At 40.5% G+C, this 13,408-nt stretch overlaps 2 protein-coding genes across 2 annotated transcripts in view; both read right to left on the bottom strand.

Annotated features, from left to right (window-relative positions):
* ptgfrnb (prostaglandin F2 receptor inhibitor b) overlaps nucleotides 1-2,812 on the bottom strand; it is a 74,835-nt gene extending 72,023 nt beyond the window's left edge. The window contains exon 1 of the mRNA XM_030070977.1: nucleotides 2,459-2,812. Coding sequence (XP_029926837.1) covers nucleotides 2,459-2,510 — 52 coding nt within the window. The 5' untranslated portion in view covers nucleotides 2,511-2,812. The remainder of the gene's footprint in view (nucleotides 1-2,458) is intronic.
* A 5,812-nt stretch (nucleotides 2,813-8,624) lies between these two features.
* LOC115370058 (putative cyclin-dependent serine/threonine-protein kinase DDB_G0272797/DDB_G0274007) lies at nucleotides 8,625-13,160 on the bottom strand. The gene is made up of 5 exons (XM_030066873.1): nucleotides 13,002-13,160; nucleotides 12,139-12,210; nucleotides 11,737-11,814; nucleotides 10,600-10,841; nucleotides 8,625-9,852 (listed from the first exon to the last, which is right to left on the bottom strand). The coding sequence occupies exons 2-5, from the start codon at nucleotides 12,164-12,166 to the stop codon at nucleotides 9,748-9,750; spliced, it is 453 nt and encodes a 150-aa protein (XP_029922733.1). The 5' UTR covers nucleotides 12,167-12,210; nucleotides 13,002-13,160; the 3' UTR covers nucleotides 8,625-9,747.
* Nucleotides 13,161-13,408: the final 248 nt, after the last annotated feature.

Raw genomic sequence — 13,408 nt, 5'->3', positions numbered from 1 at the left:
TGATACATAGACTAAACACATACACTGATCCATATTTGTTTGGATTATTTAGTGATTAATATTCATGCCTGTTTACCTTGTGTTTTGGCAGTGGGGACAACTTGGCAGCAGCCGGCAACGTGAGATGGGATTTATGCTGCACTCGCATCCCAAAGGAAAGATGGTGGATGCAAGTTTGCTTCCAAAAAAATATTGTTTACCTCAGCTTTCAGATGGTGCATACTGTGAGAAAATACGGTTTACCTCAGGTAGCCTACTGAGAGAAACTGGTTGGTTGGTTTGCATAAGCTCTTATTGCCAAAAAGATACTAATGACATTTTACAGAGTTGTGCTGATGAGACTCGATCCAAAGGTCATGACATTCCTGCACATTAACAGCTACAATATGACGCTGATATGTCATCTGTCTGGTGTTTTTTACATTGAAAATGTTGATGGATTAGCAGACTTATATTTGAGTCTTTCTATGCCTTAAAAAAAACAAAATCCAAAATCCAAAAACTTACAAGGATTCAAGTGTTTCCAGATTTGTGGAATGTGTTCAAAATGCCTCGCCACAGGGTCGGCCCCAGCATGCTGATCAATTCCAAGTTGAATATGTAATCAATCAAACTGCATCCTATCCATCACATCAGATGGGCACGCTGCATAATTTATTTCTTATGCACTGTTGAAGCTGTAAGCACTGGTCAAACCGGCGGTGTGTATGAATTAGGTGAAGCGTCACGGTTAAACACAAGCAACCACCACCAGCGAGTACAGTAACTATGTCTGGTGTTTATAGCCTATGGCCACGTGCCCTACAGTATTAGAATACACACACACACACACACCTAGAGAAATCACACACACACATCCCACAAAAACCACAAGAGAGCTGGCGACATTTGATCATCTTACACTGCACTAATTTAAGCCCAGTCTCTCACTCTCTCTTCCTCTTTCGCTCTCTCTCTCTCTCTCTCTCTCTCTCTCACACACACACACACGCATAGGAGAACCCCCATGACGTCCAGGGTGTGTTATGCTCACAAACACACTGCTGTTCCAGTGTTAGTAAGCCCCGGTTAGACCTGTAATGGAAATTAGGCTAATGAGTAATCACGGGTTTGGCTCCATTATGGAAACCAGGCTAATCATAATAAGGCTAATAATAATAATAATAATAATAATACTAATAATGACCCGCACTGTTTGGCCCTGCAATGGAAAGCTGGCTAATGGGTCCTTGTCATAGCTGGTCATCTCCTGCTGCCTTATTGGTCCTAATGGGACTAAGTGGCTTGGCTGGCACTGAGACTGATGGGAGGGAACACATCAAACTTTATGAGCCGCACTCCTCTCTTTTTTTCAGATTCTTTCCTGTCTCCCTCCATCTCACTTTTTTTAAAAAAAAAATTCTATCACATTCTATCTACTTTATTCCTCATCCTCCACTTCTGGTCTGTCTTATTCCAAGTCTCCATACTGACTCACACACACACTCACACACACTCACAGATACACACACACACAGTGCAAGAAAGATATATTGAGGAGATCTGCACCTTCTGGCCAATCAATAATATAATTATGGCTGACAAAAACAGAAATTGGAGTTTTGCCAGTTGTAGCTTGCATGGCTGGGTAGCTCGACTTTAAATGATAATGCAATCCTTTTGGAAAATGGGAGAGAGAGAGAGGAAAGAGAGAGTGAGAGTGAGAGAGAGAGAGAGGAAATTTTCTCCATGTCCAAGTCTTCACGTATAGGCTACGTTAAGGGCTAACTTTTAGGTGAGTGAGTTATCCACCCCAAAATGAATCCCCTTTGCTGGGGGAAAAAACAAATATACAGCAGATTGTACACAGTGGCAGACTGGTGAGAGTGTGTTTAGAGAAAGGAGAAATATTTGGAGAAACACTGACTGCGGAGCCTTGCCTGCGTACGCGCCGCTCTCTCGCTGTGAGAACACTCACGAAACTCCGTTTGAAAACTGTCAATTTAAAGCACTTCATCTTGTCGTTTCACGGATACACCTCCTAGAATACAACTTTAAACATTTTACGAATCGCTCGGGTCCTCTCTTCGTTTCGGCGTGCATAAAATACACCTGGCAATACGTTTTTTCAGTTAAATTCAAAGTTTTACAATTTGCTCGCCGTTTATCTCTGCAGATCTTCGCCCACCAAAATGCACGGCGGAGGGCGGTGACTCGCGGGGTGAGCCAACTGTAAAAGTTTAAATTTTATTGCAATTAAGAGCTGCTTCAATTATTGCATTATGCCGAATTAACCAGCAGGCAATTATGTATCATTCGCGACCTTGAGTCACCCTTTAGGATGTGTGTCCGTTTCTCAGTACGCAAGGAAACTTTGGATTATAAGATTTTTGCACGGAGAAGCGTACATTTCCTTACAAGTGAGAGCGGCGGCACATATCGGGGATATCTACAGTCCAAGCAGGGAAACGCTTCTTACCGAGCATTAAAACCCCCAGCAGCAGGGTGCGTGTATATTTATCCATCTTCATCTTTTATTCCGCCACTTCTTCTGCCTTGTTTCTGTTTTTTCTCCGCGTTTCCTTTGTCCTGTCTGGGGGGTAAGACCGGTCCTCTCCCGCCGCTGTCGGACAAATCCCAGAGAAAACTCCACAGCCTTGCACCGCACGCCGGGCGGAGCCGTAGAGGACAACGGGCACACACGCCGCGTTTCAGTCCAGTGGAACAGATTCTGGAGACCGAGAGCGACGGCAGCGTTTTCACATGGTTCACATGTCCGTCGATCCGGATTAACATGGACCCGGGAACCGAGATATTTAGCCTATAGATGGACAGAAAGATAGAGGTAAAAGATAGATTGGCCGGAAGTTACTTAAGGATTTGGAGGAGGGGTGGAGAGAAACAGGGAGGTCCCAGGTAGGGAGAGAGATAGAGAGACATAGCGAGAGAGAGAGAGAGAGAGAGAGAGAGAGAGAGAGAGAGAGAGAGAGAGAGAGAGAGAGAGAGAGAGAGAGAGAGAGAGAGAGAGAGAGAGAGAGATAACTCACCCCCTCCTGCAGAAATCAATCTTGCATCTCTTATTTGACCATTTGGGGATCCCACATGTTTCAATGACGTATTTGTTTCCCCTCATATTCCCATTCCCAATCATGTGTTACACATTGCATGTGTCTGCATGCTTTAATTTCACACTCACACGTCATTATTAGGCACATTTTCCTTCACTGTGTCCTTGCTTCCGTGTGCTCTGCAGCTGCTTTTGTCATGCCTTTCATTTCCACCTAATTTCACCTTGAAATTGATTGTTTTTGCATGTGAAATTCTCAGTGATATTCTGTTTTTCCTCATTGCTATATTCTGTTATTATTTGCTGCTGGAACACACACTTCCCTCGCAGGGATCTACAACTTTTCATCCAGTTTTGTGACAAGTTATTCCAGTAAATCCATACTAGACGGTGTGGTGGATCACCTTGCCTTAAAGAGCAGCTTACCATGAGCAATTTCATTATCCTGGGAGATTTGCTGTGTCCCATGATGGTCCCAGTGCTGTTTCAGAGGCCTTCTCCACCCTGACAGTATTACTCTGGAGGAATAAAAGTGGTCACATTTAAAGACGCCGGCAGCTTCCATCCAAAAATATTGGTGTCGGCTCTCAAAACCTCTGTTACAAATCCCATCTCTCCCAAAGTTTTTGTTATAATTTTAGCAGGATGGACTCATTTTAGCCGTTGGTTATGTCCCCCTCTGTGTGTGCGCATGTGTGTGTGTCTGTGTACACAGTCCCGCTGGGCAGGGCAAAGTTCACCTCAGAGTCGGTGGCTGTCTCGCTGTCTGCTGGCAGGATCGATTGGAGGTGAGAAGTTTGGGTTTGTGACCTCGGAGGTCAAAGGTTAAAAGTTGCTGGGTTGTATTCGGCTTTGGACCTTCGTGCTATACTTTAAAATGTGCTATTTTCAAGTGTGTGTGTGTGTGAGAGAGAGAAGGAGAGAGAAGGAGGGGAAGAGAGAGGCACAGAGCAAATGTGTGTATCTGCTCTCAACACCCTGGCATCTGTTGCCACACCAGCTCTATTTATACTGACACACACACACACACACACACACACCCTAGAACAGTCTTATCGTAGTGTCCCATATTCCCCTATCATTCATTAATCAGTGGCATGGATTTTTTTTTTTTTTTTTTTTTTTTTTTTTGGCATCGTTGCCAGTTTTAATGGACTAATGGCTTTTTATTTGAAAACCAGTGAACCTCTGACATGATGCAGTTGTAGATATAGAGACTCATTGTTTTGCACTGGCATTTTATGAACTTCAAAAACACTTCAAATCAATGTTTGTTTTACACCACAGTGCAACTTAACATGAAGAAGTAAAACACTATCTGGATTCCCACAGTGATTAAAGATGATTAACTATAAACTACATTGTTAAATTTGAGTTACAAATCAGATTTAGAGTTGAATTAGTTTTGTTTCAGACGATATTTGACCACAAATTTAAAAAAAAAAAAAAAAAAAAAAAAAAAACCCTTGCTGGGCTAGTGTATAAAATATAGATCTTGTGCGCCATCTAGTGGTCATCATGTGTCAACACAGGCTGTGTACAGTGGAGGTCTGCAATTAAAAAGACTACGTTTCCCCTCTTTGTGGATCTGTGCTGTTTGGTGGGAGCCATTACCATAATTATCCCACAATAATTCAATTTGTAAAATGTCACATAAGGCTTTAAATTAATCTGGATACTTTTAAATCTCATCTGTAAGAGTTCCTGTCCCGAACGGGAATGAGGTTACAGCAAGATTTGGGAAAATAATGACTTCCCGGATGAGCGAAAAGGGAAAAGCTGTGTATACTAGGAAACTGTGTGCATAAACATAATTTCCACTGTTGTTGGTTTTCTCTCTTTTCCTCGGCTCTTTTGAGGTGGGATGCAAAATCCCTGAGGAGAGAAAATACAAATTAGTCATTTGCATATCCTCTTTCTGTATTTTTCATCAGTTTTTTGGTAAATCACCTCACTGTGCTGCATGTTTTATTAGTGCACAACCAAAGCTGAATGAATAATTAAATATATTATACCAACATCTTCAAGTAATTGCTCATAATAGTGGCAGCATTGATGTGTGAGAGTTATTAAGCACAATGTGATCATTAGAAATGTACAAATAAAAAGCATGGAAATAAATCAGCTACAGCGGTGTAAAATAGTGCAACATAACAGCACAGTGAGACAAAGTGGAAATAAATACATAAAATTGGCATGGAATTCAAATGTATTAATGATTTATGAAATACAAACATGTCTTTTTTTTTTTTTTTTTTTTTTTTTATCTCCAGCGAGAATGTTTTTTCACACTCATACATGCACCAGATATTGTTGCACATGGTGGCTCTGGTTTCAGTATGCAAAGCCTTCATTCTTGCAAAACCACAATCACATTTTGAGCACTAACACAGGATATGACACACACACACACACACACACACACACACACACACACACACACACACACACACACATCTATAGTGAACATGCTCACTTCAGCCATGGCTGTAACCCCCCGCCAGCGGTAGGTGATGATGACAAAGTGTGAAACACTGACAATGTTCCACTTCTGCTCAACCACTTTTGTTTTCCTAGAAGTTGATGACATTCATACGAAAATACATATTTGGTGTTGTTTAGTGATAACAAAAGCGGTAATGTAGCCTCCTTTTATTTCTCCGTGGTTTATTAGTTTTTAAGTACAGTTTGAAAAAGCACATTTACATTTAAAGCATATTACATGTATAGATAAAAAAAAAAACGAACAAAAAAAAAAACTCAGAAGCAAACACACACAAAAAAGTCTTCTACAGTTTGTGTCTTCTTGTTAGGTCCTCCATCGTACCGTTTCTTATATAAGCAGGCATATTAGTGGCTCATGTTTTGTTTTTTTGTTTATTTTACAGCTAAATTGAACCTCAAAAAAAGAATGAATGTACAGATTTGGCTATGCTTTAAATCTAAATTAAAAAAAATAAGCCATTACATTGCTTGTTGTCCCATATCATATAGGGTGTAAAAAGTTGGTCAGTGCAGTCATTTTATCATTTTTATCTTTGCTCTTGACTTCCAAATAAAGCTTGTTTTCTCACAATCATATTATTTTTGGGGGGACGATGGGACAAAAGGCTGTGATCTCAGCAAAACTCTGAATTTGCTATTTCAAGATCAATGATGTGCTTCGTAACATCACAGTTAATACGTCACTAAATGTATAATCTGTATGACTGAAGGACCACACCCGTGTTTATGCATGTTTAAACTCACATGGTGGTGAAATCTCCTCATTGGCTGCTCCTTGCTCCCCTGCCTTGCTAATCCACAACACTGGATTTCTATCTCTCCACTCACTTCCACAGCAAAAAAAAAAAAAAAAAAAAAAAAAATGTTTAAAAAGAGTGCAAATAATGCAATAAAGAAAAGTCAATCACATCAACAATTAAGGATTCAGCAGGTAATATTACCCAGGACCCACAAAGCATAAACTTAAGAACACTACTGTAAATTATATGGAAATGACAAAGAAAAAACATCAGAAATAGATATTTTTTGGATAAAATTAATTACACCGAGACAAACATCATGCAGACAGCTCGGACACCCCACGAATATAAGCAGAATATGAAAGTCATCAATACCTACTCCAGCCTTTCTGCCTATTCAATCAATTGGAATAATTCAACTATTTTACCACAATGTCAGTAAGGCTGACATAGTGGTATTATAATGATGTTAACAAAAATTAATTACCTATTCACAATGGACCCGGTCCAACTCACCATCACAATAAAATACTATTGGGAAAATAAAAATCCCAGAATAAAACTGACAACACTAGAAAAAGCAAAAACTCAAGGGGGCTAGAGGCACCTTGTTTTCAACATCACTACACTTCATCACCAAATGGATTCACAAAACCCACTATCGACATTTGTGGCTGGACACAGAACAAGCGACATGGCAAGAAGTAGGAATCGAGGAGCTGCCCTTGCTCAGCAACACTATCAAAAAACACCGGTGCTTTAAAAACGCCGTAATCGCCGCAACTCCATCAGCCTGAGCCAGATTTCCTCATGAACAAATCACCCATGACAGGCAACAGATGGAAGAAAAAGGGCACAACACACTGACACCGCATTTTTGAAATGAATACATCACCCGTCTTCCAACAGATAATGCAAAAGTATGATACTGGGAAAGGGAAATACTTATAACATACTCAAAAATCAACACATTTAATAATAACCTTCAAACACCACCCATACTAGACAACATTAGTAAAATAAACCTCTACATTAGACTAATTCAACAGTCATTCACACAATACATGTCACACAGCACAGGATGCACTGAATAAGATGTGCCCCATCAGATATATGCAGTCTCAATAATCTCAATAATTTAATGAAAGGTACTCTATACTTCCTACACATCTTTATGTGCCAGAGAGCTGGTGCCACAACAAACAATTTGCTTGTGCTATATTCAAATATTTCCGATAAACCCACCCAAAGACCAAACCCATGTACATGACCACAGAGTCCAGCCACAATAGCCGTGTCCCAAATATCATAAAATACCCCAAACCATGCGCACAGGCATATTGCCAAACCAACACACACAGGGTAAGGAGGGACGGCAGGGGAGGAGGGAGGGAGGAGGTAGGAGAAAAGAAAAAACAGGTTGTTTTACTTCAGATTTTTTCCCTCCCTCTTCTTTTGGTTTTTATTTTTTTCTCTTTTCTCAACAGTTGTTTACGACACCAAATCATCCTTTACGCTTATGCCCCAGGCTCTGTTTAATGTAGCTCTTGTCCCACAGTAATATTGTATGTAGTTGTTATGCGTTTGTCTTGCTTACCAATAAAAAAAAAATGCAGATTATGCAGTTAAAAAAGCCCTGGTACCCATTTTGTGAGGATATTATAAGTCTCTTTTCTTATTATTTTCTTATTTGAATTGGACAGTCGATCCGGCAGGTAGTATCTGCACAAAAGTTCTGAATAGTCTTGCGTCAGGAAGAAAATACCTGATACAACTTTCACAAATAACCATGATTACATGAAAAATGTGGGTACCGGCACTTGCTGGTTTTTGCACTGGCATAATCTGCCTTTTCTGGATTAATTTTTGCGCTTAACGTGTTATTTTGGGAGCTGTTTTGCTAATCCAGTGTTGTGGATTATCAGCCCAGGGGAGCACGGAGCAGCCACTGAGGAGATTTCACCACCATGTGGACTCACATCACACCCAGGGAACCACACAACACACACACTATGCCAAAGTTCAGTTTTGCTTTAAACTACCAGCCAGTTGCTAGATGGCATTCCAGTGCAGTGTGTGGTGGACAGTTTTTCTATACATTATAAGAAGCGTGGATAAAAATAGGACAATACTGGACGTCGGCAAAACGCTCCAGAGTTCAGTTTTGTGTTAAATTGGTCAGTTCATGATTAGTATCAAGCGGCAGCACAGTAACAAAAGCCTTGGCAGAATGTTCATTCTGATGAATTGTTGATCTCAGGCACATGTCAAGTCTCTGCCATCAGGAAACTGAAATGAATGGAAACAAATGGCTGCCTGGAAGACAGGGGGAATTTTTTTTTATGTATATAAGAGTAAATTATATTTTGAAAAGGGGTTGGTAATAATATAAGGTTTACAGGAACTGTAGTGAATAGGCTAACACAAGCAAAAACAGCGGTATGGCCCTTTAAGTTGTTTGCTATTTCATGATGACAATAAAATCATGAATATGAGTTTGTTACAATATTACAGCTCCTACTGAATGTAAATAAATACAGGTTCAATATAAAACATACTTTATGTTACACATGGCAATATCAATGCTGCATGACAACATGTCCTTAAATCTACTGGGCACATTGTCATGAAATTTAATGAACACATTCATGCTCCGCAGAGGATGAACCCTATCAGTTTGATGACCTCATGACCTTTCCTCTACCACCACCCTCATGCCAAAATGTTAACTTTCCACATAAGACATGGCTAAACCTGGCCAATTGCCATGATATATGTTAGATGCATTCACAGTTAGTTTATCAATTAATTTGTTGCATTAGTTTGTGATTTCAGCTCATTGGCTTTCTAAGTGATCACCTGTCTTCATACAGAATACAGTAATGTTAGGCTACTTGCAGGCTAACATTAATGACTGAAGTGTTAGCAAACAAGCATTTATGCACATTGCACAAGACCCACTTATCACAATGTGCTCTAGAGTAAAATATCAGAGTATGGATACGAAAGATTTAGCTAAAAATACATCATCATATTAACATTATGAGTCTGTACAAGGTAATAAAAGCTGGAAGTTCCCCAAAGTTTGTCCTCTGGTTTTGGGATGCCATCAAAACTCATTTGCTTAAGTGTGACTATTCATAGTTTAAGGTAAAATTTCAGGATTGCACAGCTTTTACTGTGTTACAGAATAAAGAGCACAGTTGTTTTACAGAAAATGCTTTTCACGACACCATGTTTTTGAGCCCCAAAGCACAGACAAGTGAAATGTCTCAGACTGAACTTGGCTCTTGGAAGAAAACTTTTCATAAAATACTTGATCTTGATGGAGCGGGATGTGAAGTAGGAGGTTTTGTCACAGGAGAAGATCAGGAGTGAGGGGAATCAGTAAAGGAGGAGACTGAAGGAGCAGAGAAAGGCAGGCGAGACCAGGACAAGAGGATCCATCTCCTGAAATCATGGATTGACGTCATATCTCGTTCTTTGAGTTCTGGGACCTTTCTTCCTGGGCTGAGGAAGAGGAGGAGGCTGGTCCTCATCTACCTCAGCTGGCCTTGAGCCCTGCAATCAAGTGAAGTGAAAAATGAAGATCAGCTCACCCTCAAAAATCAAATGCTGTACTGTTAACCTGCAGCCTGGACAGCAGGTAGACAGTCTGGGGTTACCTTCCTAATAAGGTTCCTATGGTTCAAACCATCTCCAGAATATTTATATGAGGGTTTTTGAGGTGTGTATTCCACACAAGGAACGTCATGGAATACCTGGGAATTTTTCAAGTTTAATATATATTTTTCAACTTGTCTTATACAGTCATTGCATAGGTTGGTGTTTTTTTTGTCAGTCCAAATGTAGTGGGAACTAGACCCTGATACATGAGCAAGGAAGACAATTTTCATGGAAACAACACAGTTTTGGAAAGTCAGAATTTTCTATCAGCATTCGAGGTGCTTTTTTATGTGTCGACTTCGTTTCATGACCCTGGAAATCTCTTGAAAGCCACTGCATTATCAAAAACACACATTTTAACAGGTTTAAACAAATACTGCAACACCATTTGGCCAGTCGGCACTACATATCTGCACGCTACCATTGTGGCAAATTTTGGAAAAAAACTGGCAGGGCAAGTGAATCACAGTGGGATTATAAACTCAGAGGTAAGTATTGGTAATTGTATTCATTAACAGTTATATATTTTATAACCTGGTTAGTATATATTTAGACATTATTTACACACAACCATGATGAGTCTCCATGATGGCACCTGCTGTGTTTAAACTGCAGATCCGCTATAAAGGGCCGAACTTTTACCTGGTCAGGGATTCTGGGGCTGGGCCGGGGATGGGGGTGGCGGGGGTTGGGACAGGGGTTGTCAGCACTTCTGGGATGCTCCGGGTTACGGGGCGCTTTGGACCGGTGCTGCCGAGGACCAGTGTGTCCGGCCGGCTGATGCTGATGGTGGTGAGGATGATGATGTTGATGTTGATGTTGATGTTGCTGCTGTTGTTGTTGTTGTTGTTGAGCAGACCATCCCAGTCGAAGCTCTTCCTCCTCTGATTGGTAGGAATGAACGGATAGATGGATGATGGATGCATTTTCCTTTATCTTTTTAGTATATTTGTCAGATGAAAATGTATCTTCTTGTAAAGCCCACATATGCCTTATCAATTAGATACTGAATTATTACTGTCCAACTTCAAATATCACTGTGGTTAAAAGTATCTCAGAACAGATCTGAAGGGTCTGTGAAGGTTTGGTTTGCCTCAGCTAAACCATATCCACCAGAAACAGCTGTGTGCTGCTTTGTGATCAAACTACGACTGAGGCCACTGGGTGATGTCACCATCATGCTGCTGCTCTTATGTCTGTCTGCTATTCTCAACCAAACGTTTGAAGTCTTCAAAATCGCACATCAGTCATTTTCACACCTCAGATTCTCCAGACTGAAAGAGTGAGTAGGTAAGCTGGAATAATAGACGTTATTCCCACTAACACAGTTGTATTTTGCATACACAGTATATGATGGTAATCAGTTTTGTTGACCTAGTTTCTCTCATTTCTCTGTTATTACTGTAAGCAACTGCGCTGCCTCACAACTGTTACCAACCACGCTTCTTTGGGACTTAAGCTGTTTTGGCTTGTGACCCTTTAAACAGAAGTGAGGCCTGTTCAATAACATCCCCATCATAGGCTGCATGTACAAAGTGATAAATGGTTTAAGCAAAGAAGAAGTTTCTCTTATTGGGTTCTTTCATTTAAATAATTACCAGAAGAAGCCTCAAAGTTTAAAACTATTCTGTATTTGCAAGAGAAAAGCAAAAGTTTGTGAAAAATCAGAAGCAACAGACATGGGCACTCATTCATTTTCTGCTGATACTTTATACCAAACTCCTTTTGGGCCTCGCAGGACAAAGTGTAAAGGACGATACATGAAGTTCTCTCTCTCACCCTTCAGTCGATTGTGTCGTCGGCGTCTGGCCCGGGTGCATAAAACGATGGTGACGATAATCAGCAACAGAACAAGACCTGGTGAGGACAGAGGCACACAACCTTATAAAAGATGACTAAAAGCTGAACATGTCTGAAATACTTTTAACACCAATCACTGTGTTTATCAGCAGCACCTGGGTGAAGCTGTTGCTATAGATTAGTTTTTCTTGGCCTTTCAGCACTGTGTAGAGACATATGACACCCAGCAACGTGGCACTTTGTGCACACATTAAGCCACAAAGGCTTACACATGTAAACATGTATATGCAGCATGGATAGTGTAAAACACAGCCCCTAACACTGGCTGTGTTGGTGCCGTCTAACACACTCCAGCAATAGAGATCTGCTAAACAAACATACCTCCTCCACCAGCCAGGATGCCCACCATGGTCCAGAACTCAAAGCCAAATAACAGTTCAGGGGCAGGTTGCTCTTGAGGGGAAAAATAAGAGATTAATTGAAATTAACTGAATTTAATTTAATTATTAAACAGTTCTTTCGGTAACAGGCTTTGACAAATATGAGTGTTTACCAATGACAATTCACAATCCACATCCTCATCTAATCGAGACAAAAGTGACATAAAGCAAAAAGTGATGCTAAGGGTTTGTTAATTTCACAATGCACTTCTTCCTTATAATCCTCACTACACCGCCTAACATCCTCTAAATAATTTTGTTCTGTGCAAGGTTATGAATGGGAAATCAAGTTCATGGTGGTCAACTTCACCACAGTCCAAACCCCCAGTGGTTTGCTTGTTTGGCACATTTGGCAGGTTAGCCTCTAGAAGCAGTTTATTGTGAATTTTGTGCTTCTTCCAAGTCTGAAATTCATATTTGATTGAATACCTTGTCTATTGTATGCCTGCAATAATTGAAAAACCTCTGAGATAGCATTTAGACCACCATAGGACACTAAAAGTCCTTTGAGAGCCAAGATAATTATATTAATATTGATATAACATTTTCTTTAGGGATACTTGTGTGTAATCAGGTCTCAATCTTCTAAACATTAAACTGTGACAAACCGTGTAGCATCGCTCAGTTCTCATTAGCACTGAATGTAATTGGTCAATTATTATGTCCATCTTATTAAAGATCGATGATACCAACTGGACCAGATGTGTGTTTTTTTTTTGTTTGTTTTGTTTTTAACAACAAGCCAATGCAGAATACATTTATCTACAAACAGACATATGAGTTTAACATCAAATGAATACTGACTAGACTCAGGACAGGTTTTTTTAACCGGCTGGCTGATTTCAGAGCTGACGCGGTTGGAAACTTTGCATTTGAAGCTGCTCTCTGCTCTCAGTTTTTTTGGGTCCCGTGTCAGAGTTGGCCCAGTCTCTTTCAGCGGCTCCTCATCCTGCAGCCATCCGATGGTCAAATCCTCGGCCTGTCAGGTACAACACCCAGGACAGATGGATTACATTGACAGAATTCATAGCTGCAGGACTGCAGTGACTTTTTGGGAGTTTGGTCACTTTAGCCAATATGAGAGGAAAGGATCAGGAAAACCATCTGTCCAGTGTGCATGCTAAAGCTTCAGCATTAAGTTCTTTAACCAGTTGTTGGCATTATCGCTGGCATTATCCTAAAAGAGACAAGGTTAGCAGCTCTAATGCTGA

The sequence above is a fragment of the Myripristis murdjan genome, chromosome 2 (genome assembly GCF_902150065.1).
Source record: "Myripristis murdjan chromosome 2, fMyrMur1.1, whole genome shotgun sequence".
Lineage (NCBI taxonomy): Eukaryota > Metazoa > Chordata > Actinopteri > Holocentriformes > Holocentridae > Myripristis > Myripristis murdjan.
Note: the sequence above shows the minus strand (reverse complement) of the source record. Positions and strands in the feature narration are given on the sequence as shown.

Bases quoted from the DNA above. Each gene is read 5' to 3' on its own strand.
- LOC115370058 (XM_030066873.1), bottom strand. From the start codon at position 12,166: ATGGTGGGCATCCTGGCTGGTGGAGGAG. The intron at 11,815-12,138 runs GTATGTTTGTTT...TGTCCTCACCAG, and splicing joins CATCCTGGCTGGTGGAGGAG to GTCTTGTTCTGTTGCTGATT. The intron at 10,842-11,736 runs GTGAGAGAGAGA...CCTACCAATCAG, and splicing joins ACGACACAATCGACTGAAGG to AGGAGGAAGAGCTTCGACTG.